Source organism: Drosophila subobscura, chromosome O, assembly GCF_008121235.1.
Source record: "Drosophila subobscura isolate 14011-0131.10 chromosome O, UCBerk_Dsub_1.0, whole genome shotgun sequence".
In the NCBI taxonomy this organism is placed as follows: Eukaryota; Metazoa; Arthropoda; class Insecta; order Diptera; family Drosophilidae; genus Drosophila; species Drosophila subobscura.
In genome coordinates this window covers 16,123,888-16,148,751 of record NC_048533.1, presented here as the reverse complement: position 1 = coordinate 16,148,751, position 24,864 = coordinate 16,123,888, and the positions used below count along the sequence as shown (strand labels likewise).

Sequence of the window (24,864 nt, the reverse complement as noted above, 5' to 3'; positions counted from 1 at the left end):
TAGTGTTGAAGCAGTGCAGAAACAGTTGATCAAAACAGATAATGACCGAGCTGACGTCAAAACAAATACATGAATTTTAAACGATAACAGGAAAGAGATAGAAAATGGACTACAGTAAATAACGACTACAAATGAAATGCATTAAAAAATTATTAAATAATAGTTGAGCGCTTAGCAGAAAGGAATTTGGACACCACTTTAAAGGGGTAAACTATTTTTTTCACTACTGTGAGTGCCCACTGTACCTGCCCCCCCTCTGACATTGACTTAAACATGTTATGTTTGACACAACCACAACAATTCTCGTTCCACATTTTAAATTACAAAAAATTATCTGCCTCCGCCAGTGGTGTTCATATCGCTCGTTGACACTATCTAGTGTCTTGTTCTAGTCACTAGTGTCCGAGCTCTCGAACGGTGTGGAACACGCTCAGAGGGGCATTTAAATTAAATCGCGAGTAGTTAAACGTAGAAAATGTCTGCCAGCAAGTGGGAATCTGACGAGGAGATTCAGTTCTTTCGGGAGTATCTGCGCATTCCCAGTGTTCATCCGAATCCAAACTACGGTGAGTTCCCCTGCCCCATCCTACTCTGTGTATCTGCAACTCTATGAATGTTTCTTCCACAGAGCCATGCTTGGAATTTCTCAAGCGTCAGGCGAAGCAGTTGGAGCTACCGATCAGGGTATACTATCCCGTGAATGAGCAGAACCCCGTGGTTGTCCTCACATGGCAAGGTCTACAGCCGGAGCTGCCCAGCGTGCTGCTCAACTCTCATATGGATGTGGTGCCGGTGTTCCCCGAGAACTGGACTCATCCTCCGTTTGGTGCAGAGATCGACGAGGAAGGTCGCATCTTTGCACGCGGCACACAGGACATGAAGTGCGTGGGGATGCAGTATCTGGCAGCTATTCGAGCACTAAAGAAGAGCGGCGCGACGTTCAAGCGAACCATTCACATCTCCTTTGTGGCAGGTGAGAGTCCAATGAAATAACTCCAGAGAATACAACTAAAATATCTCCCACTCAGATGAGGAAATGGGAGGCAAACTGGGAATGCGTCCGTTCGTGCACACTGATGATTTTCGTGCCCTGAATGTGGGCTTTGGACTGGACGAGGGTCTGGCATCGCCCACCGCAGAGTATCCGGTTTTCTATGCAGAGCGCAGTGTTTGGCGTAAGCTCAAACTATTCCATGATGATCTTTCTGGTCCTAACACTCTACCTTCGAAGGTGTCTACTTCCACATCAGTGGCACCTCAGGCCACGGATCCCTGCTGCTGCCCAACACGGCGGGTGAAAAGTTGAACTACATTGTCGGGAAGATGATGGCGTACCGCAAGGTGCAGGTCCAGCGACTGGAGAACAATCCCGAGCTGTGCATTGGCGATGTGACGACCATTAATCTGACCAAAGTGGAGGGCGGGGTGCAGAGCAATGTGGTGCCACCGCTGCTGATGGTCTGCTTCGACTGCCGATTGGCTTTAGACGTGGATCACCTGGAGTTTGAGGCGACTGTAAGTCACTCTTTATCTTTAGCAAAGTCCCTGCATGTCTAATGTAATTTTGGTGTTTTTTAAAGCTTCAAAAATGGTGTGCCGAGGCAGGTGGCGGCATTGAGCTGACCTACGAGCAGAAGCAGCCTCGAGTGCTGCCCACACCCATCGATCAGAGCAATCGCTTTTGGGTGGCATTCAAAAGTGCCACGGACAACCTGTGAGTAGAAGCTACAGCTCCGTAGAGTACTCATGCTAATTGTGTATTCTGTACCCTTTTCAGAGGGCTTTCCATCAAGCCACAAATCTTCACTGGCGGCACTGACTCGAGATATCTGCGTCAAGTGGGCATTCCGGCATTGGGTTTCTCACCGATGAACAATACGCCTGTTCTCCTGCACGATCACGACGAATTCCTGCGAGCGGATACCTACTTGAGAGGTGTGCAAATTTACCAGAAGATCATCAGCAATGTAGCGAATGTGGAGTGTGATTGTGTGTAGACTAGTTGCTGGATAATAAAAGTATTGTAACCGCACCCACATGCCTTAATTTACGACCAAATTGCTCCAAGATAGCTTGTCTGTCTGCATATAATCTTAGATAAACTTCAGTTTATGTAGATCTTAGCCTTTTTTGCTCAGTTTAAACTGAACCTTTGAACAATACACAAAGATGAGTGCCAACGACTGGGAGTCCAACGAGGAGCTGCAATACTTTCGCGAGTATCTGCGCATTCCCAGTGTTCATCCGAATCCCAATTATGGTTTGTGTGGCTGCAAGTTGGTTCTCAAACTCTTGGTAATCACTTTGTTTTCCCTTTAGAACCGTGCGTCGAGTTTCTGAGGCGTCAGGCCAAGCAGTTGGAGCTGCCCATTCAAGTGCATTACCCAGCCAATCAGCAGAATCCCGTGGTTGTCCTCACTTGGAAGGGTTTGCAGCCGGAACTTCCCAGCGTGCTGCTCAACTCTCATATGGATGTGGTGCCGGTGTTCCCCGAGAACTGGACACATCCGCCATTTGGTGCAGAGATCGATGAGGAAGGTCGCATCTTTGCACGCGGCACACAGGACATGAAGTGCGTGGGGATGCAGTATCTGGCAGCTATTCGAGCTCTCAAGAGGAGTGGCGCGAAGTTCAAGCGAACGATCCACATCTCCTTTGTGGCAGGTGAGTATCGATCGAGTTTCTAAGAAACGATCTAAGAGATTCCTTTCAATGCAGACGAAGAAATGGGCGGGAGATTGGCCATGCTTCCCTTTGTGGACTCCAAGGAATTCCGTGCCCTGAACGTGGGATTTGGCTTGGATGAAGGCATCGCCTCGCCCACATCCGAGATACCCGTGTTCTATGCCGAACGGACAGTGAGACGTATGTGAATGACAAGAGTTTATTCTTTTCTACTTCAAAGTGCTCTTGATCTGCCCTCAGGTGTGATCTTTAAAATTAGTGGCACAGCCGGACACGGTTCGCTTTTGCTGCCAAACACTGCCGGGGAAAAGTTGAGCTACATCCTCGAAAGGATGATGGCATTCCGCAAGGTGCAATTTCAGAGGCTAGCTAGTAACCCGGAGCTCTCCATTGGCGATGTGACGACCATTAATCTGACCCAAGTGCAGGGTGGAGTGCAGGGCAATGTGGTGCCGCCGCTGATGACTGCCTTCTTCGACTGCCGTCTGGCCCTCGACATTAAGATCCCCGAGTTTGATGCCAATGTAGGGGTTATCTTCTCACCGACTTTCCATATATTAATAGCTTTTCTCTACAGCTTCATAAATGGGCTGCTGAGGCTGGTGGCGGCATCGAGCTGGATTACGAGCAGAAACGGGGACACATTCCCCCCACTGCCACGGACGATACAAATCCCTTCTGGGTGGCTTTCAAGGGTGCCACAGACGAACTGTAAGTTCTTGTTTATAGTGTTCATTCTGTGTTGATATTATTTTTGTACTTTCAGTGGCCTGAAAATCAAGCTGCAGGTCTTTCCTGGCGGCACCGACGGTCGATATCTGCGTAAGGTGGGCATTCCGGCATTGGGTTTCTCTCCCATGAACCACACACCGGTGCTCCTCCATGACCACGACGAGTTCCTTCATACAGAAACGTATCTGAAGGGTGTGCAGATCTATCAGAAAATAATAAGCAATGTAGCCAGTGTTTGATGGATGGGAAATCTTAGTGGAAGTTATTAATAAACCTGCAATCTCAGAGGTTTATTTATTTTATAGACTGTCACTTGACTTTTGAACCTGGCGCTTGCTTTTCTACATGATTTCTACATTATATTTACATGTACATAAAGAAAAGTATGCAACGAATCTGAATCGGTTGAATCGGGTTCACCTTTATCGGTTAATAAGGTTCCACTTATTACCGCCAGAGGCGCTGCTGTTGCCGTTTGCAGCAATTGGCAACGCGGTCAGAAGTGGGCGCCACTTTTGAAATATATTCAGATTGCAGGGCAGCGGAGCTAGCTACTACACTGCCTTGGACTGACTTGGCCGTGGCACTGGGACTTTAATCAATAATATTGTTTAAAAATCAATTTATTTTAATTTTTGTTCAGCTTCTTGAGATTTTTCCGGATGTAGGGCAGGAACCGTGAAGCCCAGATGCTTAAAGTAAAAGGATTCGCGAAAATATAACGTAGTTTAGTGCCCTCTCTATAAGTACACATGATTTGTCGTTGGTAAACTCATTTGTAAAACTTCATCGGGTGCTTATCAGTGGGATTCTCTTACCGGCACTTTTATCAGCTTGATATTTGGTTGTATTTCCCTTCGGATTCGCATCCCCTTTGCCACTTCAGCCTTGTCGCAGAAAGCTAACGAGAATATTGCCGACATGTAGCATCTCCGAGCAGCGTCCATCTGAACTAGAAAACAGAAATATGCACCTCTAACCATGCCCGATTAAGTTGTCCTAGTGGCAAAAACTCTGTCCCTTTGCCGCCCACCAGTAATGCTGCAGCTCCCACAAGGTTCCCAGCCATAATTTGGCCACCGCAACGTTGACACACACCAACACACACACATGGGACAATCAGCAAGGCAACAAGCCGGTGTCCCCCAGATGGGAAAGTTTACTTCTTTTTTTTTGTTTAGTTTGTTTTTATATTTTGTTGCCGGTCTTTTGTTGGTGGCTATCTGGCTGGCTGGCTGGTTGGCTGGCTCCTTCTTATGTGTAATGTTCTTTCATGTTGCAAAACGATTTGTTTGTTGGATGCAAGATTTATGAACTTGTTTTCGCTGACAGCCGACAGTGGTTAAGGTAACACACACACACGCGCACACGTAGCGTATCCGTGTGTGTGTGTGTGCGTGAACATGCCGCCTAATTAGAAGATTTTAATTATCTGTTTTCAATCAGCTTCCATTGAGATAATGATAATGCTGCCGCAAGCCTTGTTCTTGTTTCTGTTCCGCATCGATCCCTCTCCCTCTCCCTCTCTCCCTCTCTCTCTCTCATTTTTTGTGCTTTTTGTTATTCTTTCTGTGGACGTTTAAGCCAAAATGTGGTTGACATTTCGCCGGGTCGTCGTGGTCGTCTGCCATCCTGGCCAGAGACAGCGACATTTTTTGGGTAAGGAAGGTGTTGTGCTGTTGGTATCGCAGCGGCCACGCGCATGCTGCCAATAAACGCTGTCAAAGTGTCCTAAATCGATTAGAATTGATTTTGAAAGGCTCACTGACAGCCCGAAAACGGACCCGCGAGCAATCATCCTCAATTCCAGCATTGTGTACAATGGCGCGGATTACAGTTGTCTGTCGTGTTCTATGGACTCCGCTTGATTGCCGCAGCTCCAAGTCACAGTCCCAGGTCTCAGATCCCTGGTCCCAGGTCCCTGTTCCAGCCCCCGGTCTGGTTGCGTGTTTAAGGCCAAAGGAGGCGATGTTGCTGTCATTGACGATTTATGTCAACTGCCGCCGCGGCACAATATTCAAATTCTTTGCATTCACTCATCACTTGTCGCCAGCTCGCCAGCGCGCTGGCTCTGTCATGAGATGCTAGCCAGGGGCTTGCGGCAGGGGGGACCACAGCAAGACGCAACAGCATAACAGAACTCTCACCCTCTTCTATGTTGGTTAACAGCGCCACTGGGCTGGACACGATGAATGCCATGAACTTTTGAATCGCTGAGCTGCAAAATAATGGGCCCTGGGAAACGGAACACCTACCGAGGGTTGACACAGAGAAAGTCTCAAGTCTAACAGCTGCCATCTTTTAGGTGCAAAACTTTGCTATCCACCCACTGGCCAACCTTCAGGCTGGACTGCTTCAAGCAGTGCGAAACTCTACCTAGTTACCGCGCAAATTGAATTCAAAATCAAAATTTATTTAACTCTAATGGATTTGGCAAGCTGAGCTGAGTGGTTGCGTCTGACCCGCCACTTGCCTTGCATGGGCGAGGGACCTGCCCCGGTTTGGGGGCATTATTCTTATCGAGAAGGTATCTGCCGTGCCATGCCGTGCCGTGGCTGGTTCGCGCGCCTTATGCCACGCCAGGCTGGGCCTCGTTGCGTTACTTTGATTTGACAGGATTCATTGTCTCCGCCACTTCAATGACTTCAAGCTTACGCGCCGGCCAGCCAGCCGTCTCTTGGATCTCTTTCGCGTTCCTTGCTCCAGGGTCTTGGCTGGGTTTGGGTTTGGGTTTGCGTCTGTGGCTGTGGCTGAGGCTGAGCTGGATGCGTATTGACATTTTAAATGCGTCCATCACTTTGGTGTGCTCGGGGCCGACGCTGACGGAATTCATTTAAATACATTTCGGCCCCAAGGGGCCAGAGCCCTGCCCCTACCCCGACCATCCTGTGGTAGTTTAGTGGGTTGAAGGTGGAATAGGGGAGTCCGTGGAGGGGGGTGCAGTAAATTGGGCAAGAGCCAATCGCATGGAATTTATATGCGGCGGGATGGATGGATGCGAGATGAGCATTTTCGTGGCCTTTGATTGACTTGTGTCACTTTGTCTCATTTATCAGGCGAACGCCTTCGATGTTCATCCTGGCTGCCGTGGCCCGTGGTCCGTGCTCCTGCTCCTGGCGCTTAAGTGTCAGGTGTCTCACTTTAGGGCACTCAATTGAAATGTTTTGCCTCAGGGCGAGCTACTCTCGCGCGTGTGTGGGGACTGCCTCCTGGCCGGGCTTCTTTGTGGCCAGTAAATGACATGAGCCTGCATTCAAATGCCCATCAAATTGTTACACAGTTGGGCGGGCAGCAGCAGCAGCAGCAGCAGCAGCAGCGGAGCGCATCCTTCTGGGCAATATCCTGCCGCAAATCCCAAACTCTCGAGCATGGGATTTATGACAGCTCAATGGCAGTGCCAGGGGGACGGGCAGAGCAGGAGACTGAACGGAAATGTCCTGCCTGCTAACCGGAGATATGTTTCATATCCGCAACACGCTGCCCAACTACCCAGAATCATGAGAGATTCCCCATACACATTCACATTTGCACGTACGAGTAACATTCACATTCATTTCACAATTGAATGCCCCAACTGAGGAGCTGTGACAGCCAAGATTTGTTTGTTTGGGCCCAGCGACAGCGGCCAGTGTTGTGTGTTGAGCCTAGTCCTAAACCAAAGGGTTTTCCCTTTGCATTCAGATAATGCCGCAAAACGTAACAAATGTGCTCGCCATTGCATGTGATTGAGGCGTGTTTCCATTGGCATGTCCTTCAATCTATTTGACAGCCGCAAAAGTTCTTCATCCTGCCTCATCCGGAGATTTTCCTGATTAGTATCAAGCTCCTCCTGCTCCCTGTTAACATGGCCATTAATAATTGTGCGCCACAGCTGCGAATGCCCCAAAGTGTTCAAAGCCGGTTGCCGCCTTGGCCAGCCCGCCGGGCAAGCTCAATTATACACCCAAAATGCTGCAATTGTAATCTCTGAATGGCTCTGAAAGCGCATTGTTTCGGTGCATTATTCACAGTCGTTTCGGACCAAGCAGTTGCCACTTTGTGCGGGGTTTCGGTCAATCGATAAAGGGAAAAGGAGCTTGGTAAACTTTCAAAACAGTGGCCACAATTTAGCTGCTTTTCGACACTCGTAAGTTGAGCAAAATCGATGAAGAAAATAAGGAAAATATCTGTAATCGAGCAACGAAATCCTACAATAAACTTCAATATTTCATTTATGATTTAATCCTTTCCAACAAACACCTTCAATCAAGGCTTCTTCGCAATCAAACTTCTTCTCAATCTGAAATATCCTCCGTAATGAATTATTTCTCTGGTACTTTAAAGCCAGAACCCTCTGCCGCTCCTCTCTCATTTCCTGTGCCAACTTTTGCCCACATAAATCTCAGCCATGAATGAATTAACATATCAAGATCATCCAAAGCAATCCCCCAGCAGCAGCAGCAGCCTGAGCCGAAAAACAAAATCTCGTTTCGCGTTGCAGTGCCCCTTGTGGTTGCAGCCTTGATTTAGATAATGCCACACGGCCCCCGCTTGTGCCGCTTGTTCGCTGCTTGACCTCCGAAGAGCGAAGAGTCGCCGAGCCGCCGCGGCGACTACTTGTTGCAATTATGATTGCGCCAGAAGTTTCGGTGGCCAGCTGCTGCTGCTGCTGCTGGAACGCCCAGAGGTGTAGCCAGCTCGATGGCAAATTGAAAGCCAAATGCAACCGGCGCAGACGCCCCCAAGCAACACGCCCATGCGGCATGTGGCATGCAATTGTGCATCGGTTGCTGCTGCTGGGCGCTGGGAGACCAGCTTTGGTATTTGCCACAATTGCCTGGCACTTTGTAACTGTCGGCGGCTATTAAGAGACTCATTTTTTGTGTCGGCTACTCTGGTGCTCTATGCAAATCCCCCAGCATCCAGCACCCAGCAGCACTCCAGCATCCAGCATCCACTCCAGCTGCTGCAGCTGTAAAGATTGTAACCCGAAAAAAGACAAGAGACAACAGGGAAGACAACAGGCAAAAACCGGAGCCGGGAGTTGCGTAATTTGCTTAAGCCCAGAGCAGGCTCGGGATGGCATGGCCGGAGCGGCAGAGTTTTTGATTTCCTTCAAATTGGCAACCGTCGCACAATCAACGGTCTGCCTCTGGTGCTGCTGCCTCCCTCCCTGCCCTGGCCGAGATGTGGGGGCCAGGGGCCATCGGCCTTTTGAATTGAATTCAAATTTCAATGCAATTTTGCATATCCAAGCGCATTATAGCCGCTTGCCAACTTACTTCCCAGAGTCGGCCCCAGGCCCCAGACCCCTCCCAGCCTCAGTGCCAGTCCCAGCTTCAGTCCCGGCACAAAGCCTATTGAACTGTGAGCCATTTCGAGCTTTTTGATCTGCCGCCAGTGCTCTGCTCTCGGGCCGACTTGACTCGGACGGGCCGCTTTTGTATCCTGGTAGTCGCCGTTCGGGCCCACTCGCCTGTGATGCCCGCCATTTTCCTCCTGTTCAATCTCAACTGCAACTGAATTACGCAGAATGGATGGTAGGTGGGAGAAGGAGCAGCAGCAGCAGGAGCAAGGGTCGTGTCTGTGGATGCAACTAAGCGGCTCACCAAGATGGACTGAACGTCAGGGCCCAGTCGACATCAGTGGGATCAGTGGGATGGGAATGGGAAGCCTCCGTCTCTGGCCGACTCGTTCGCGGTTCTTTTTTATTCGCGGAATCAGAATATTGACATTTTTTCAACAGCAACCAACATTTGCTACATTTCGCTGGCTTCCAGTGTTCTGTTCGGGTCAGCAGAGGAAGAGCCCCACAGGAGAACAATGGCCAAAATGTGCCAGAGTGGGCAGGCATCATGCGGCGACGACAATCGCATCAGCCTCTAGCCACCGCTGCCAGCACTGGAGCACTTTGGTTCCGCTTTGGCTTGGGTCTCGTTTAATGCCGCCAATTGAGGCAAGCTCCTCGTTCCTCCTTCCTCGCTCCTCGCTCCTCGTTGGATGAGCGACAGAGATGGAGCTGGTAAGATCTGTGTTCCTCTTCTTGCGTGTGTTTGTTTGGTGTGTAAGTAAATGTCCCCCCAAATGGCTGAGTGTGTAATGTGGGTTGGGTTTCTTGACTTTAAGAGTGAGCTACTAAGGCAAGTTCCAAAGATCCTGCTCGAAATTATGGGTAGAAAATACCTTACGAAGGAAGAGAAAATGCATCTGAGCAGAGAAAAATGTTTTAGTTAAGAGAACTTTGTGCCCAAAGACTCTCAATTCTTACTTTTAATATTTGATTTTAGCTCTCCAAAATGTAATTTTGTATATCCCTCCAGCTGCCCATACACCCACCCCAAAAAGGGTAGGGAACAACCGACAATTGCCGACAAAAGTCCGCGCTGCAGCAGTGTACAGTGGTGGCCAGTGGTGCTGCTACTTGGTGGTGCCACCATCGTCTTTGGGGCATCAACGGGAGCAGCAGCCATCGCATCGATGTGTCGCGGCGGCAAGTTGAAGCTGCGCGTTGTTTGTCGCAACCCGCGATCGCGTTGGCTACCAGGCTACCAGGCTGCCCGGCAACCGGAGAAGGGATGGGTGAGGGGATGGGATACACCGCCGTGCTGTGCTGGTTAGTCAATGGAGTCATGTCCATGTTATAAGCACTTAATCTGATCAGCTTTCGACTGGCCTTTGTTTGCCCGCCTGCTCTGGTGTTCCTTCTTTTGTTTTTTTGCGTTCCTGCTGCTGCTGCTGCATTCCCTGCTAAATTATTTGGCGACTCTTGGCCTGGCTGGAACTAATTTGTTGATGGCAAACATAGCAGCAGATTCGCATCAATTAAAAGTCGGAGAAGAGAGCATTTGACTGAAAGCCTTCAAACCCTACTCAAGATGTCTATCTAGGGGGAGCCTAGCAAAGGGACTGACTGCTCCTCTGGGGATGTGGCAGTGTGGCAATCAGTGCAGGATGTTGAGGAAGTCGTAAATCGACTAACAGTTTGCCCTGCCACATTTTATTAGTATTAATTTGGATGTGTGTCTGTGCCGAGTATTCCTGTTGTTTTATACAAACTGCGCTGCGGTAGGTTAATGGCTGCCTCAAGTGGACAGGAAAATGCTTTCACTTGCACATGGAACAAGCAATTTGGTGCAGCGACCACCCAGAGGCTGGCCTTGGCACGGGAGAGCGCTCTAGGAGTGTATCTGCATCCCTCCTTCTGCCCAAACACTCGTATTAGATGTCACACATAAACACAGCAAGCGGCAAAGACTATCAAAATATTTAGAGAAAGGCGGGAAGATCGAGAGAGAGACAGAGAGAGAGAGAGAGCTGAGCTGAGCGAGTGTCAGGGCCAGAGGCAGAGTCAGAGTCAGGCCAAAGTGAAAGCGGTAGTCAAATTTTTAAGATGCCCAGCAGGCGCGCTGCCTAATCCGAGTCATCCTGAGCATCCAGTGCCCCGTCCCCAGCAGGCGGCATCCTCACAATTGACTTTTGCGGCTGTGGCACAAAGGCCAAGCCAATCCGCAGCGACAACTGCCACAACGACAATGACATCGAGGCCTGACGTTTTGTGTGCCTTTAGCGCATTATTTCACTCTCCTGCGATACAATTTGCATATGCAGAGCCCAGCCAGCCGCCAGCTACAGCTCCCTGGCCATGCCATGGCCAGCTTTGTGGCCGGCCAAAGCCGCTTGGCCATTTCGTCATGCTAGATTGTTGAGTGCCTCCTTTTATGAGCTGATCTCTTGAGCGGCTCCTGCTGCCGCCGCTTGACTCCTGAAATTCGTAGAAAACGCCACAAGAAACAATGTATCTCCCGGGCACAGTGGTTCCCTGTTAAAACGGAACCCAAGTTCGGTTCGGATCAGGGCTATTAGCTGATTACAAAAGCAGACTTGACCCTGGAAAGGTGTTCATGGAGGCAAAAGATTGAGCTGTTGCGTGCAGAAGGAATTCTTTTGCCATAAGTCTATGAAAAGGCTACTCCTAGTAGCGTTTTGATCACTGCCAACTGTTCCTTGTAACTTTATAATGTAGATTTGTCTTTTAAATTTTGAGAGTTGAAGATACACATTGAAAAATGTTCTACACATATTTTAGAAGGATTTTTATTCCACAGATATTGCAGAATACCTTAATTTGCATAATAGAAACATACAAAAATGTATTAAGAATTGCAGCATATTTATTCAAATTATTATTGAATACTTACATACAACAAATTCTTCTTCCTAAAAATACATCCGAAATGCACAGACCAACCTCCACTTGTTCCCTGAAAAAATCTCTCTAAATTCTAAATTATTATTTAAATCAATCAACAACGGCTTACCGTTGTGTATTTTAGCATATTTTGTAACCACTGTAAATCTGCTTAGTTCGCATGTTGCCTACACCATCGTCATCATCATCCGATTGCCCAAATAAGGTGCAACAATTGCGGCAGCTACTGAAGCTGGAGCTTAAGCTGTTGCAACTGCAAGTTGCAAGCTGCAATTGCAGGCTGAAACTGAGACTGAGACTGCCGGCAACTCTTTTGTTTTTGATGAATGATTGCAATTTATTTGTATTGTTGCATTGCTCGCATTCATCGCCAATTGCATTTTTGATTATGTGAACTTATTTCCGTGGACCGTACGCTTGTGGATTGCCTGGCTGCCTGCCTGTGTGTGTGTTGGCGGCCATCAAAAGGCATTTTGCCGACAATGCAAAATGCTCACACACAAACCAGAGCACGAGGGGTACACAGAACTAGAACGAGCACTTCCTTTGCATGCGCCCAAATTCGATATTTCAATATATTCAATCCAATCCAAAGCAATCCAATCCCATGCTGGAATAGAAGAAATTGTTGCAAGAAATATTTGGTTCGATTGTTTGTTTATTTATTCAGATTTGAAAAGTCCGCCAAGCAAGCAAGCCAGCAAGCTCCTTCCTCGCTGTTCTTCTGGTGGCCCATGTTGATTTTAAGTGGTGGCGCCAATGGCCACATCCACCAGAACTGGAGCCCATTCCATTCCAAACGGTTCTGTTCTGGTCTGGTCTGGTTGGGGGCCTCCTAATACTCGATAGCAATGCCATGCAATGGACTTTCAGGGCTGGGCTGGGCTGGCTGCTGCTGCTGCATGGCGCATTCGCTTTGTTTAAACATAAATTTTTCATTTTTTTAAATCAATAAAGCTAAAAGCGCCACACCACAGCCAAACAACGCCACGAGACCAAGAGCAGCAGCAGCAGCAGCAGCCCCAACCCCAACCCCTACGCCTGCTCCCACTCCTACCCCTACATACCATGCTGTCTGTGTGTATTTGGGTTTCTAATTGAGCTTGACTGAAATTATATAAATAAACAATCTGTACCACAGTTCTAGGCAGCTCCAGTTGTGGAACTCCTCGTCATCATCGCTCCTCATTTGGAGGCCATCATCGAGCGAACAGTCTTTTGGCAGATTGCTTCGACTGGTCTGGGGCATGCGTCTTGTGGCAAACATAAACATACACTCCACATGTACAACTGCTACAAATTAGCCAAACAGCAACAGACTTCGATTCGTGATGGATTTGCTGATCAACTGATGACTTGTCTCCTCTGTCTGGCAGTCTCCAAATGATGAATGCCACCCAATATATCTTCTCGGATGGGGAGAGAGCTCTTCTTCATCTGGTGTTTAGTTTATGGATGTCAGTGGGTGATTAGTCATGAGTCTAACAATGAAAGGCATAACATTTAAACGATTTTGGTACTCAAAAATTTTAAGTTAGAGTTAAATTTTGATTGGAAGATACCACAAATAATGAGAGATAATGTCGGGATTTAAGAGGAATCTTAAAGTAAAATGTGACATGTTGAATTTGTTTTCAAAAATCCAATGGCATAACTTTATTTTGTTAAAATATTATCAAATATAATTCCTCTTTCTTTATGCAAATTATTTGGTAAATTGAAACATAGACTAGGAATTAACATTACTTTACTTTTCTTACTTTCTTTTCTAAATTATAGTTACAAACTAAAATAAATTACAGATAAATATAATGCGGCTATAAATATGGTTTATTGAACAGATTACAGGCTCATAAATATACCGCCATTTACCAATGACTAAAGTTCAGCCAAACAAGAATATTTACATGTAAATATTTACTCGTATGTAAATGATCTTTGTAAATTATAGTGATTCCCATTTAGCCTTGACATTCATGTAGTATAATCGAAAACTAACGCTCTACTTATAGGCATAGAAATATGCAAAAATACCACCTAAATTCCGAATTGATGTCTGAATATTTTATATTCTGTATTTAAATATTTTTGTGAGAAAGAAATGATAGGAAATTAGTGGAAACAGAGCTCAGATATTTTAGCAGCAATTATTGTTTCATTGAATATGATTTCTCTGAATAATCCCTTCTCTATGTACCACTTCCATTTGAAGATTCTCAGACATTCCTCATCTCCACTTGGAGTTCCGGAAAGCTGTGTTCCCCCTACCCGCTTTTGCCATTTCATTTTCGACAGCAATTAACTGTCAGACGTGTACTTGATATCACACACAGCAAATTCCACTTGATGATGGAGGGACGCCGCTAGTCCGCTGGATTCTCGGGTGAAATGCCATAATCATAGCGTAACGTTTATATGAGCAATTTATCAATATTTCAGCGCCAGGGCATTTATCAGATAATTGCTGTTTGCACACGCACAGACACAAGCACAACGGTACAAATGTTGGCCAAAGGAATGAACAAAAAATAACCGCAAAATCATCAGTTGTATCTGGGGGCCACAAAACTGCAGCAACAATGGGACCGAGCACAAGGCAGTTAATTGGCCCAGAGAGTGCAGCGCAGAGAGCAGCTAACTGACAGCTAAATTGCCATATCTCATTGCATTTTGTTGGTTACACAAGTTTGCCCCCCTCGAACCCGACAAAATAAATGCCTGGCGGGGTTCGATTGCCCCGAACTCCTCTGCCGTTGTTGCCCCACAACTGTCGAAGGTGATTCAAATTGATTCGAGGCAAAATTCAATTGTATTCCCTACATTTGATTTGATTTGATTCGATTCGAATATTGATTTGCTTGGACTTGAGTTTTGAGAGTTTGCACTTGTTGCTCTGCTTTTGGCCAACTCGACTCGCCACGACTCGACTCGGCCCCCATTCGTTGGCCCGAAAACATGAAATCGAACATGACCGAGAGACGACACGCCCCTTTGGGCCGCAACAGCCAATGCGATGAGTCGCCATATTTGAAAAGAGCGAGATGGCTGTGGACTGGCTTCCACAGCGGGAGAGCGAGAGGCATGACTCACAGCGCAACTCGCGGAGCAACCACCGAAGGAAACGAAACGAAACGAAACAGTGGGTGAGTGAAGGTGGTGGTTGTTGTTTCCCGTCTAGCGGTAGTTGTTGTAGTACAGCTACAGGCCGCTGGGTGGCGCCCGTCGGTTAATTAACCCCTCTGGGAGTGAGGGGGTTTCGAGCGCCCATTGAACCTGCGTCGGGAGTCCACTCTATGGATGGATACGTGGGTGTAATACTGGGGCTATGGCCAGCGAAAAAAACTGCCTAATAAAATATTTAAGTGCTGTCAATCAAAAGCGTTGACAATCAAAAGTGCCAGAGCCCAGCCCCCTACTCCCAACTCCACTCCACCCCCTCCCTTGCTGTTGACTCTGGAAATTGCAGCCTGTTACGTGGGGCATTTTAAAATTAACTACTTGAGATGTGTTTTGAGCGATAAGAGCGCTTACACGAATGCTTACCAGCCCGATGATTAATTACCCCTAAGAACAACAGCAGCAGCAGCAACAAAAACAACAACTAAGAGTACAACAAAAGAATATGGCAGGCAGCTGGTTTTTTTAGGCTCTGGGTTCCGTCTAAATTAACTTGCTGCCCAACAGCAAAACAGACAACTGGCAGCGACTGCAATGCAATGCAGCAAATGTCTTGGCAACATGACGACAACGTTAAGGGCTCCGCGTTGACCGTTCCCAGAGGTCGGTGCTGTGCTGGGTGTAGCGTCGGAGACGGGAACGAGGCATCCGAAACATGCAAAAAATGTTACGCCATTTACAGCAGGGGGCTCTGCGCTGTAACTACCCCAAAAAATAGGGTCAACACTTCACGTACGAGTCAAAAAGTTGAAGCGCACAGGAGCGGAATATGCACACAGAGGAGGCCCTTGGGCGTGAACATAGACTGCAGGGTCAGAGTTGGGAGAAGAACGACACTGGATTCTTACATAAAAACATGAAGAGTAAATTTTGAAGAATATTAGAGATAGATTAGATGCAAGGATGGCCTTCTTAAGGGTGCCCTCGCTTGAGACATTCCGCTCCTGTCTCCTAGTCTTCTGACCATTGTTGCGTGGCGAAGGCTCATTGGCCCAAGTCGAAGCCCAGGCCCAGGTCCAAGCCGGGACGAGAGCGGAGAGCAGCAGGTCTACGAGTAGCAGCCCCCTCAACTGGCATAACTCAAAAGAGCGCGCACACCGTTAGCTGCGAAAATTGCATTTGCATATGGACGCAAACAAAGCATAGACAAACGAATAGTAAATGGGCCACAAAAAGAGCGAAAAAGAGGGGAAGCACACAGCAGAGCACTGCACCCAGTTTACAGCAATCGGCAGTTGGTAATGCTATAATGGTAATGGTAATGGAGGAGTCGCAGTCGGAGTAGGAGTTGGAGTCGTAGCCAGGGTGCAATGGCGGAGGTAATGCCGGAGCGGAGCGCCTAATGGCAATGGTAAAGGTAGCATGCATGCATGCATATAGGAAATGCAAAGATTGCAATCGGCCGAGTAGCGTCTGGGCAGTGTGGGAGTGGGGAGGAAGGGTATGGCATCGAAGGCCCTACCCGCAATGACTGAACGTAGAATGGAACGACACAATGGCCGGCGGAAGTGATAAATTAAAATTATTTTTCGCAAGATTTTCCCCCAATCAAAAAGCAAAGTTTTTGCCTCGATTTCGTTTTGGTTTTTCTTTTGCTTTGCTACTTTGTTTGCCGGTTGTTGTGGCAAATGGCAGCAAAAAGTATCCAAGACGCTTTGATTTGATAACAGAATGAAATGCCAGTGCCGGGCGGGGAGGGGTGTGGTGCTGGGTGGAAGGAAGCTCTGCTTTTCCTGTACGTTTCGCAGTTGCGTTGCGTGTGTTGCATGCAACATTTTTGAAATATTTTTATGCACTGTCGCACAGCCATGGTGGCTCGCTGGCTGGCTGGCTTGACCAATGCAACATTGTTTTTCCCTTTGTTTTGGGTGCAGCACACAAAACTTTGACTAGAAATTTCGGAATTTGGAAACTGTTTTTCCCCCACTAAACAAATTTTGCCAAACAATTTTGCGTTCCAAGATATCGGGCTTTGGAAATTGAGGAAACATAGTTCGAAAAGGAATTAATTAAGAGAAACATTTCGAAGAAACAAAAGTTGTGGCAGAATTGTTTGCTCTTGGGCGTTAGTTTTAACATGATTATAATGGTTGTATCCTCCAGATTGAGCTAAATCTTAAATGTTAGTAAATTTGTCTTAGTACTTATTTTTTACATTAAAAAGCTGACAAGTGTATTCCAATCAGCACACGTTCCTACATCTATTACATACTTTATCCACTGCAAAACGCAGCTTGACGAACATTCTAATGTTCTCTCAATGACAGTCGCTGTCCGCTCCACTTATGATCCGCCTTTGAGCGGAGAGCTGACAACCAATAAACGTTATGCAAACTAATGCCGCAGTTGAGCTGGTAATTGAAATTGAATTAGGTGTAACTATATCAAGGCGATTGCTGTCACACACCCAGCCGCCCGCTGCACACGCGAGATTGCTGCAGGCATTGGGTCAGCCTTGCCAGGGGGGGATTTCCCAGAGCGGGCATGATAGGATCGTGGCGACGGTGAGGACCCGTTGCCAACTGTCGCCTAATCGGAGTTTATGCCCGCCTGCAGCTCGCTCCCATGTCGACTTACGGCTCGGATGTTCGGGCTCATGGTTGTGGCTCGGATGCAGGATGCAGTGCCTCCTGCGCAGGCGTGCCGTGGCTGCATAAATTCATCGATTTAAGTGCCGCCAAGCAGGAGATTTCACAGCCACTACACAACCGCTGGGAACCACTCGGAACCACTGGTCAGCAGGGGTACAGGGGAGCTGCCGCTGCTGCTGCTGCTGCTGCTGCTGCTGGTCATGAGGCAGCCAGTGGTTGGCTCTCTCGGTTGGGGCATGAATTTATGGCACAGCGTCACATAACTTTGCTGCCGCGCGTAACAAATTGCCAAGGAAGTAACGAGATTTAGTGGAAATTGTTTAATTGTGAATGCAGATGCAGTCGTTGGCTGGTGGCAGGGACAGGGACAGGGGCTCGGTGCATGAACTGGAGGGACAAACAGAGATACTTGTTGCATATCCACTTGGCCGACAGGCATGGCCAGACCCTTTCGGGGCCAGGCTCGAAATGCGGCATAAATTAGGCTTAAGTCTAGCAAATTTATGCCTTATGAGTGTCGCCTGGCCACGACTCGGCACGGGACGGCACGGCTCGGCTCGGCATCGAAATGAAGTTGTTAGCCGGGCCAACATCATTCCAATGACTCCAAGAGGATGGGGCTGCCAGCGAGAGGGAGGAAGGGAGCGGATAGCTATAATATACGATTTTATTTTTCTTTAATTTTTATGAGCAAACGTTTGTCAAGCGCAACGTAGGTGGCTTGTAAATTGAACATGCAGCGACATGTTCAGAGTTTTCCTCGCTGCATCACTCGCTCGCTGCTCGCACTCTCGCGGTTGTTTATTTTCGCCGTTTTCCTTATTAATTACAACAAATTTCCCGTGTGGGCTGGCGCTGGGTGCGCACACTGACATAAATTGCGTGTCGCTTGTCCAATTTTTGCTTGTCGCACAGCTGCATAGTTGGCCAGGGCAGCAGGAACCAGGAACCAGGAACGAGGGATCGGGGCACCGGGGAACCATCTTACAAATGTTGGCCAGCTCATTTGCTTCAATTCCATTATCGCCTTAATTTTTTATCGCATCAAAGGCAACGGAGAGAGGAGCAGGCAGGAGGAGAGATACCTTTTGGGGGGGATCGCAGTCGCAGTTGCTGTCCCAGCCCAGCCCCAGTCCAGCCTCACAGTCCACAGGCCACATCAAAGGATACTCGGCACAGTCGGCGGCCCACAAATGGAGGCAGGCACCGCGCATCCATCCCATGCGGCGCGGGCAGCAGTCACTCATAAGCGGCAACACGCAATCCGCGTCCCCCTCGCTCCCTCCGATGCTTATGGCTGTGCTCCATCCGCGGACGGGCTCCAATCTTTCGGCTCTGCGAGCAGCTCTGCTGCTCCTCTTTTGTGTACAAATGGCAATGAAGCAACAGCATGACGTTGTGCAGCCTTAAATTATCATATGCCCCAGCAGTCGCCTCGGCCACTGCCAGCAACAACAATCAGTCGCCATGCCTGATGCCCCCATCCCCATGCCCCATGCCTCATACCCCAAACCCGAACGAAAGGCAGCCAAAAGGCTTTAGAGACTCTCTCAAAATCGCGCATCCTGCTGTGAGCCGCATTTACGTTCGATTTTTAATTTGAATAGTAATTCCCCTGCTCCAGCCACTTCAATCCGCTCGAACCACCGTGGATTTCTTTTTTACTCGATTTTTCCTCTTTTTAATTATGAGCCAAAAAAAACTTCAACTTAAATAATATTTATGCATATGCGCTTTTCGATTTAAATAAGTTTCTTTTATTCTGCGCCCCGCCTTAGAGAGTTGATTGGTCGTCTCGTGCTGCGGATCGGATCTCGTCAGACCAGAGTGAGGCATTGGCATGCTCACCTCCTCAGGTGCTTGCCTCAAAGTGCTCTAAACGATGGGAACTCCAAGGATTTGGTATAGTTAAAATGAGAAATCTTCGAGCACCTGTTCGCCTTGCAGCTATTTGTCTCTGCTCCACTTCCCAACGAAAGATTCAAGATTTATGCGCTCAAAGCCAACACATCGTCATGTTGGGAAAAGCGCCACTCCTGCCAAGTAAAGTGCACAAATGACAAGCGGAGTTATGTATGATTATGCATTCCAAGAGCGCACCGCAGATAGACTAAACAGCCACAAGAATGATGATAATGTGATCCACTGATGAGCTACAATAGCTTCAAACTTCAAGAGGCTGCTGCTGATGCTGGGGGCTGCATTAACATAAATAAAAGAAAAACGAAACGAAAAGCGAATGATTTCGGTGTTTCTTTTTATCAAATTTGAAAATATCAACATAAACATGAAATAAATGTGTCCGTTGATAGTCTTATACACAATTCAGATGCGTATCTGAAGAGTCCGTCTCCGTCTCTGTATCTGTCTCGGACACGGTCCCTGGTATCGGCAGCGGTCTCTTCTCTTCTGTGTGTTCGGTTTCAGTTCGAATTCTGTCCCACAATGCCACACAAAAAGGGGTCGTGGATGGGTCAAGCCAAATGCGATCAGACTTCAGATCGCAGCACGTTGTTGCCCTCGTCTTCGCGTCCGTCTTCGTCTTCGTCTACGGATTGGGGAGATTGGGATTCGTTTGGGTCGGCCAATTTGAATTTCGTTTGTGGCGGCCACATTAAAATACTCAATGTGTAAGGTCTTAAATTTAAATTTGAAATCCATAAGCCATTCAATACAACATTCATAGTTTGTTCTCGCTCGGCGGCAGGGGGAGCCCAGCCAGCTCTTGATTTGATTTGCATCTAAATCAGTTAGTGAAATCACACACAGACAGACCCACGGAGAGATACGTTTACAGGCAATGCAATGGCCCAATCTGTTTCTCAACCGATCCATAACTCTTTGCCTCAAGTTGAGTTGAGTTCGGTTCAGCTGGATTCTCCTCGCTGACGCTGCTCAGAATCTTAATAAATTTCGTTGGTTTTGTTTTCGTTCTAAGTGTTGGCTGCGATGACTTTGATTGCCACTGGCCCCCGGCCGCAGTCCGACAGGCCTGGTAGCTTTGCGGAGAGGTCATTAATATTTCAAACATAGCCAAAGATAAGTTATGGGTTCCCCCACCCCTCCGCTGTGTGTGTGTGTGTGTGTGTGTGTGTGTGTGTTGCGGGTGGAAGCAACATCTGTTGGCCCTGAAATTTGGTAATGCACATTGGAAGATTGTGCTTATCGGATTGCCTCTGAGCTATTTCTGCCTCGGAATGTCAACTGTTCCCGCTGGACAACCTGCTGCTCCTCTGTGCTGTGCTATGCTGTTCCCTGCTGACATCCACACATGGCCAAGAACACACCGAAAATTGCTCGGGCCACATTTGAACAAGAGCGTCAATGTGACGGAAACGTTGCCGTGTTGCCTGGGATGCCTCGATGGATGGCTGGTATGGGACATTGGTCGCATGTTTTCGGCGCACTTGAGAGATTAAAGCGATTAACATTTGTTCCATGTCCGCCTGTCCTCGGCTTCGGACTTGGTCTGGGTCTCCCCTGCCTGCCTGTCCGCTTGTCCGTTTGCCGACCTGCAGGTCGTTGCGCATGCGCCTTCGTCTTGGCCATCCTCTTGGCCGTTGTCTTAGGCATTGCCTCCTACCGAAGTCGCTCGAGTTCTGGGTAAGCGCGCGCATAAATCACACGCCCTGACACTTGTCCAGAAACTTGTCAGTTTACGGCCCCGACCACGACCTGGCCTGCACCTGTGTCCACCGCCTCGGCTGGGTTAAAAGTTCACCTGGTATTGGATTTCTGGGCCTCGGATCTCGCTGGTTTTACAAGCATCATTACGCCTTGTTTCCGTCCCAGTCCCAGTCCCAGTCCCTGGTATAAGCATTATCTAATAGTTATAGTTTTAATTGCCATTTAAGTTGCGTTTCCGGTAAACGCGACCGGAAAGTTCGTGCCCATAAGTCTGCCCCAAAGGGTGTGGGACTCTCAGTCCCCGGTGTCTATGTCTGTTTGTGTGTGGCCATCGCCATCCCATCCGATCTGAGTCATGGCGACATTTATGCTCGTTTTATGGACTGCTTCCACAGAAAGCATTCAAATTGGCATTATAATGGCAGTACTTCTCAACAAAGATACTAATCGCCCGTGTTATGGCCATCTCAGACAGAGTCTGAGTAAAAGCCAGAGACACGAGGGCGTCTCTTATGGCCAAAACTCATAAGCATTATGTGAGACAATGCTTGTCTTTGCTTGTCTCTTTTTCCCCCTTTTTATTTTATTTGATTTTAAAAGAATTTGATTGAATTTACTGTGGGAGCTGCTGCTATTCATAATTAGATGGATGGCTCTTTGCTCGTTTCTACACGAGTAGAAATTAAATACAAATGGACAGATAGATATGTGAATATAAAGATAGAAAATATAAAAATAGGTTAAAGGCGGTTCTACATTTAGGTATATTTATAGATGGAAGATAGATGGATGTAGTAGATGAGTGGAAAGAAAGATGAATGGCTAGACTCCTCCTAGACTGCTTCGGAGTCTATTGGTTTTCACACGCTTTGATAAACGGCATACAAAAATGTACAGATACTCGACCACAAAGGTAGATTGATGAGATATTCATTGGGTCAGATAAATAAATTCATTTCAATAGATAAAGAGACAAAAAGCGATTAAATAAAATAAAACAAATTAGCTTAACAATATGTTGGACTGCAAGCGAATAGCAAAATAAAAGCAAAGTTCGCTGAGTGCTCGTAAATTCCCAAAATAAATTAATCTAATATAAAATTTGAAATCTTCTCTGCCGAACATTTCTTCTGCCTTATCTCCACGCATTTGTTGGAGGTCTTAAGTTCTTAACAACGAACATAATCGCTTTCTTTCATGCCCATAACTCATGATGCACCCACAAACCATTCCCCACGGCTGGCGGCTCAAGGAAAATCTCCCACACACTTTTCCCTCACAACTCTTTCCCCTAACTCTCACACTCAGTTTTCTCCAGCGAAGTGTAACCCAAACGTAATTCTCACATGGATTTTCATGCATTTGGATTTGTGTTAATCCATCTAAATAGCTGCCAACAGCTTGGACATATGCACGGCTATATTTGCCTGATGGGTCCAGGATTGATCTCCATCTAAGCCAACCCCCAAGCCACAGCAATCACCAGCGCAATCCTCTGATAGGCCGCTAAGGTGGTACCTGTATCTGAGTGGACGGACCCGCACATGTATACGATGGATACTATCTGGGCACTGTGCCTGCTACCCCGTTGCCCCGTTTAGCCTTTTGCCGGCTTTGTCTGTCCCTGCGGCTGGCTTTTCTAGAAAACAATTTAAATTGATTTCAATCAAAAAATGCCTTTTTGTTTTCGGGATTCTGATTCTCTATTTTTTTGTTGGTTTTCGTTTCTGTTTTTGTCTTTCTTTCTGGCACTTGGCGCGATCATGGATTGGATTGCTCTCTCTTCGGGGTTACGGGGTTGCGGGGTGTGGGTAAAGGTTTGTTCGGATTTTCGGGGAAAAGGGACACACGCTTTCAGCGTAAAGATCGCATTTAAACGAAACAAAATTTGACTTTATAATAATGCCAGGGGATGCCTGGCCTGTGTCCCGTCTAAGCCAGCATATCCAGTCACCCAAAACGAGCGACGAACCGACGAACCAACGAACGAACGAACGAATCGAACTGAGCGGAGCGGAGCGATCCACAAGATACAATACCGGATTATACGCCTTTTGTTGGCTGTTTGTTCTTGTTGTTGCCGCGTGGTATGTAGATAGATATGGCGGCATGGAGCTCTGCGACGACTCTTTCTGTGGGCATTCTTTCTCCTTCCTCCGGCCCTGCCTTTGTGTGCGTGTCTCTTTTTCGTTCGTTTTGTGTTCGTTTCGTTTTGTCTCTTTTTTCCCATTCGACTTGATTGAAAATCTAGAAAATCAGGTTAATAGCTTAGGTGACAGCAGCCGCCAATGTATGCGGTTGAATTGTTTAGAATCACACACAGGCACACAGGCAGAGAGTTGGGAGAAATATTCGGTTCGTGTGCCCTGATAAGATTGATTTGAACGCGAGATACTTTCGGGAGATGGAGCTACGACTGGCTGTGGCTCTGAGTGTGCGCCGCCTGTCCATAAAAAGCGTCATATGTGCTCACATTAAAGGCGGCACAGCCATAGCCATAGCCATAGCCACACAGCCCGCTGGCGATCGATCGCAGAGCAGGGCAGGTCTCGCCGCGATCTCTATGGCTCATTGTGATCGGCACTCAATTAGTTGGTTTGATGTAACTTTTGTCAGTCCGTCAGTCTGCGGCATGAATATGCAGAATCTTGCCACGACTTGACGAGAAGTACACCCCATACACGCACACACACACTCATAGATATCTCTGTGTGTCTATGTAGATTCAATAACCAACTTTTGGCCTTTTGCATTTGCTGGGCTGTTATCAAAAGAGAAATCTCTTTGTAATTGATTTTGTTGTGTGCCATGCCCCATTATTGCTGGCATCTCTTATTCATCTATTGTCATGGATTCCAAAACTTTTTGTTTCTCTTGTTGTTGTTGCTATTTGGCATTACCTCTAATAGCTGTTTAGTTTCGTTTTGGCCGCGAGTGCCGGCAAAAAACGTTTTATTGTCGATTTGTTGCGCTTTGGCCTGATATATTTTTGGCCTTTTGGATTGGCTTTGAATGTAATGGCAGCTTAGAGGCAATACGATCAACTTATCTGCTTGCGTGGGGAATTATGTTTGGCTTAATCCGACGAAGAAGTTGTTTGTAATAACAGCTAGTTCCGTTGGAGAACAGAGGAAACGTTAAATGTGTGGCAAATGTGGAAAATCTTCTACTTCACCCTGATCTATAATTTGATCTTACAATGTATCTCAAATGCAAATGGATAGATATTTTTGCAGCGTCGTGACTGCCACATTACGTCTCCCACAATAAATAGCAAATCGAGAAATGCCAATGGGTAAGTCGCATGCCGTTGTATCTGTCATTTTTCTGAGCATACTTCAAGACCAGGTTGCTGTAATTGATTCTGATTTGCATTAGCCTTTGGCTTTAGCTTTACACAGATCTCAGCTCTACGGAGATTCACACTCCATTTGTGGACCTAATTCGCATTCACGCTGGCATATTAGCGGCAAAAGTTAACAGGTGGGTAAAGCAATTAGTGGGTAAAGCTGATTTGAAAAACCACCTGAGGTTGCCCTACCCCATCTCGGATGCAGGTTTTGGGCTGTGAGGGAGCGATCTTTCACTTGCTGCAGCAGTCGGGCCCGGCTCGAACACTTTTCTAATTATTTTTCATTACTCGGGCCTGTCGCGTCGCTGGGGCTGGGGACATAAAATCATTTAGTTTATTGGGCCATCAGTCATTTGGCTGGCTGAGCTGAGCTTTTGCGGTCGCCATTACATTGAGTTATGAAATGAATTTCAAATTTCGCGCAAAGAGCGTAAAAATAATTACAAACTAAACACTGCTGCAACACACCCCGCGCCGTTGCACCCCTCCCGCCCATTGATACGCGCTCAAAT

The 24,864-nt window shown here is 47.3% G+C and overlaps 2 protein-coding genes across 3 annotated transcripts; both read left to right on the top strand.

Moving 5' to 3' along the window:
- Nucleotides 1–299: 299 nt before the first annotated feature.
- Nucleotides 300–22,048, top strand: LOC117897243 (aminoacylase-1). 2 transcript variants are annotated; one of them, XM_034805963.1, is made up of 8 exons: nucleotides 300–566; nucleotides 629–973; nucleotides 1,029–1,175; nucleotides 1,232–1,515; nucleotides 1,581–1,714; nucleotides 1,778–2,009; nucleotides 12,809–12,818; nucleotides 22,038–22,048. In XM_034805963.1, the coding sequence occupies exons 1-6, from the start codon at nucleotides 476–478 to the stop codon at nucleotides 1,995–1,997; spliced, it is 1,221 nt and encodes a 406-aa protein (XP_034661854.1). In that variant the 5' UTR covers nucleotides 300–475; the 3' UTR covers nucleotides 1,998–2,009; nucleotides 12,809–12,818; nucleotides 22,038–22,048. The 2 variants fall into 2 exon arrangements, with proteins under 2 accessions (XP_034661854.1, XP_034661853.1); XM_034805962.1 differs by lacking the exons at nucleotides 12,809–12,818; nucleotides 22,038–22,048 and having other exon boundaries at nucleotides 1,778–2,029.
- LOC117897244 (aminoacylase-1B-like) lies at nucleotides 2,151–3,667 on the top strand. The gene is made up of 6 exons (XM_034805965.1): nucleotides 2,151–2,260; nucleotides 2,320–2,664; nucleotides 2,719–2,865; nucleotides 2,926–3,209; nucleotides 3,263–3,396; nucleotides 3,452–3,667. Exons 1-6 carry the CDS (start codon nucleotides 2,170–2,172, stop codon nucleotides 3,654–3,656), a joined length of 1,206 nt encoding a protein of 401 aa, XP_034661856.1. The 5' UTR covers nucleotides 2,151–2,169; the 3' UTR covers nucleotides 3,657–3,667.
- Nucleotides 22,049–24,864: the final 2,816 nt, after the last annotated feature.

Coding starts and splice junctions, on each gene's coding strand:
- LOC117897243 (XM_034805963.1), top strand. CDS start 476: ATGTCTGCCAGCAAGTGGGAATCTGACGAGGAGATTCAGTTCTTTCGG. Junction 974..1,028: donor TCACATCTCCTTTGTGGCAG/GTGAGAGTCCAA, acceptor TCTCCCACTCAG/ATGAGGAAATGGGAGGCAAA. Junction 1,715..1,777: donor AAAAGTGCCACGGACAACCT/GTGAGTAGAAGC, acceptor TACCCTTTTCAG/AGGGCTTTCCATCAAGCCAC.
- LOC117897244 (XM_034805965.1), top strand. CDS start 2,170: ATGAGTGCCAACGACTGGGAGTCCAACGAGGAGCTGCAATACTTTCGC. Junction 2,261..2,319: donor TCATCCGAATCCCAATTATG/GTTTGTGTGGCT, acceptor TTTTCCCTTTAG/AACCGTGCGTCGAGTTTCTG. Junction 2,665..2,718: donor CCACATCTCCTTTGTGGCAG/GTGAGTATCGAT, acceptor CTTTCAATGCAG/ACGAAGAAATGGGCGGGAGA.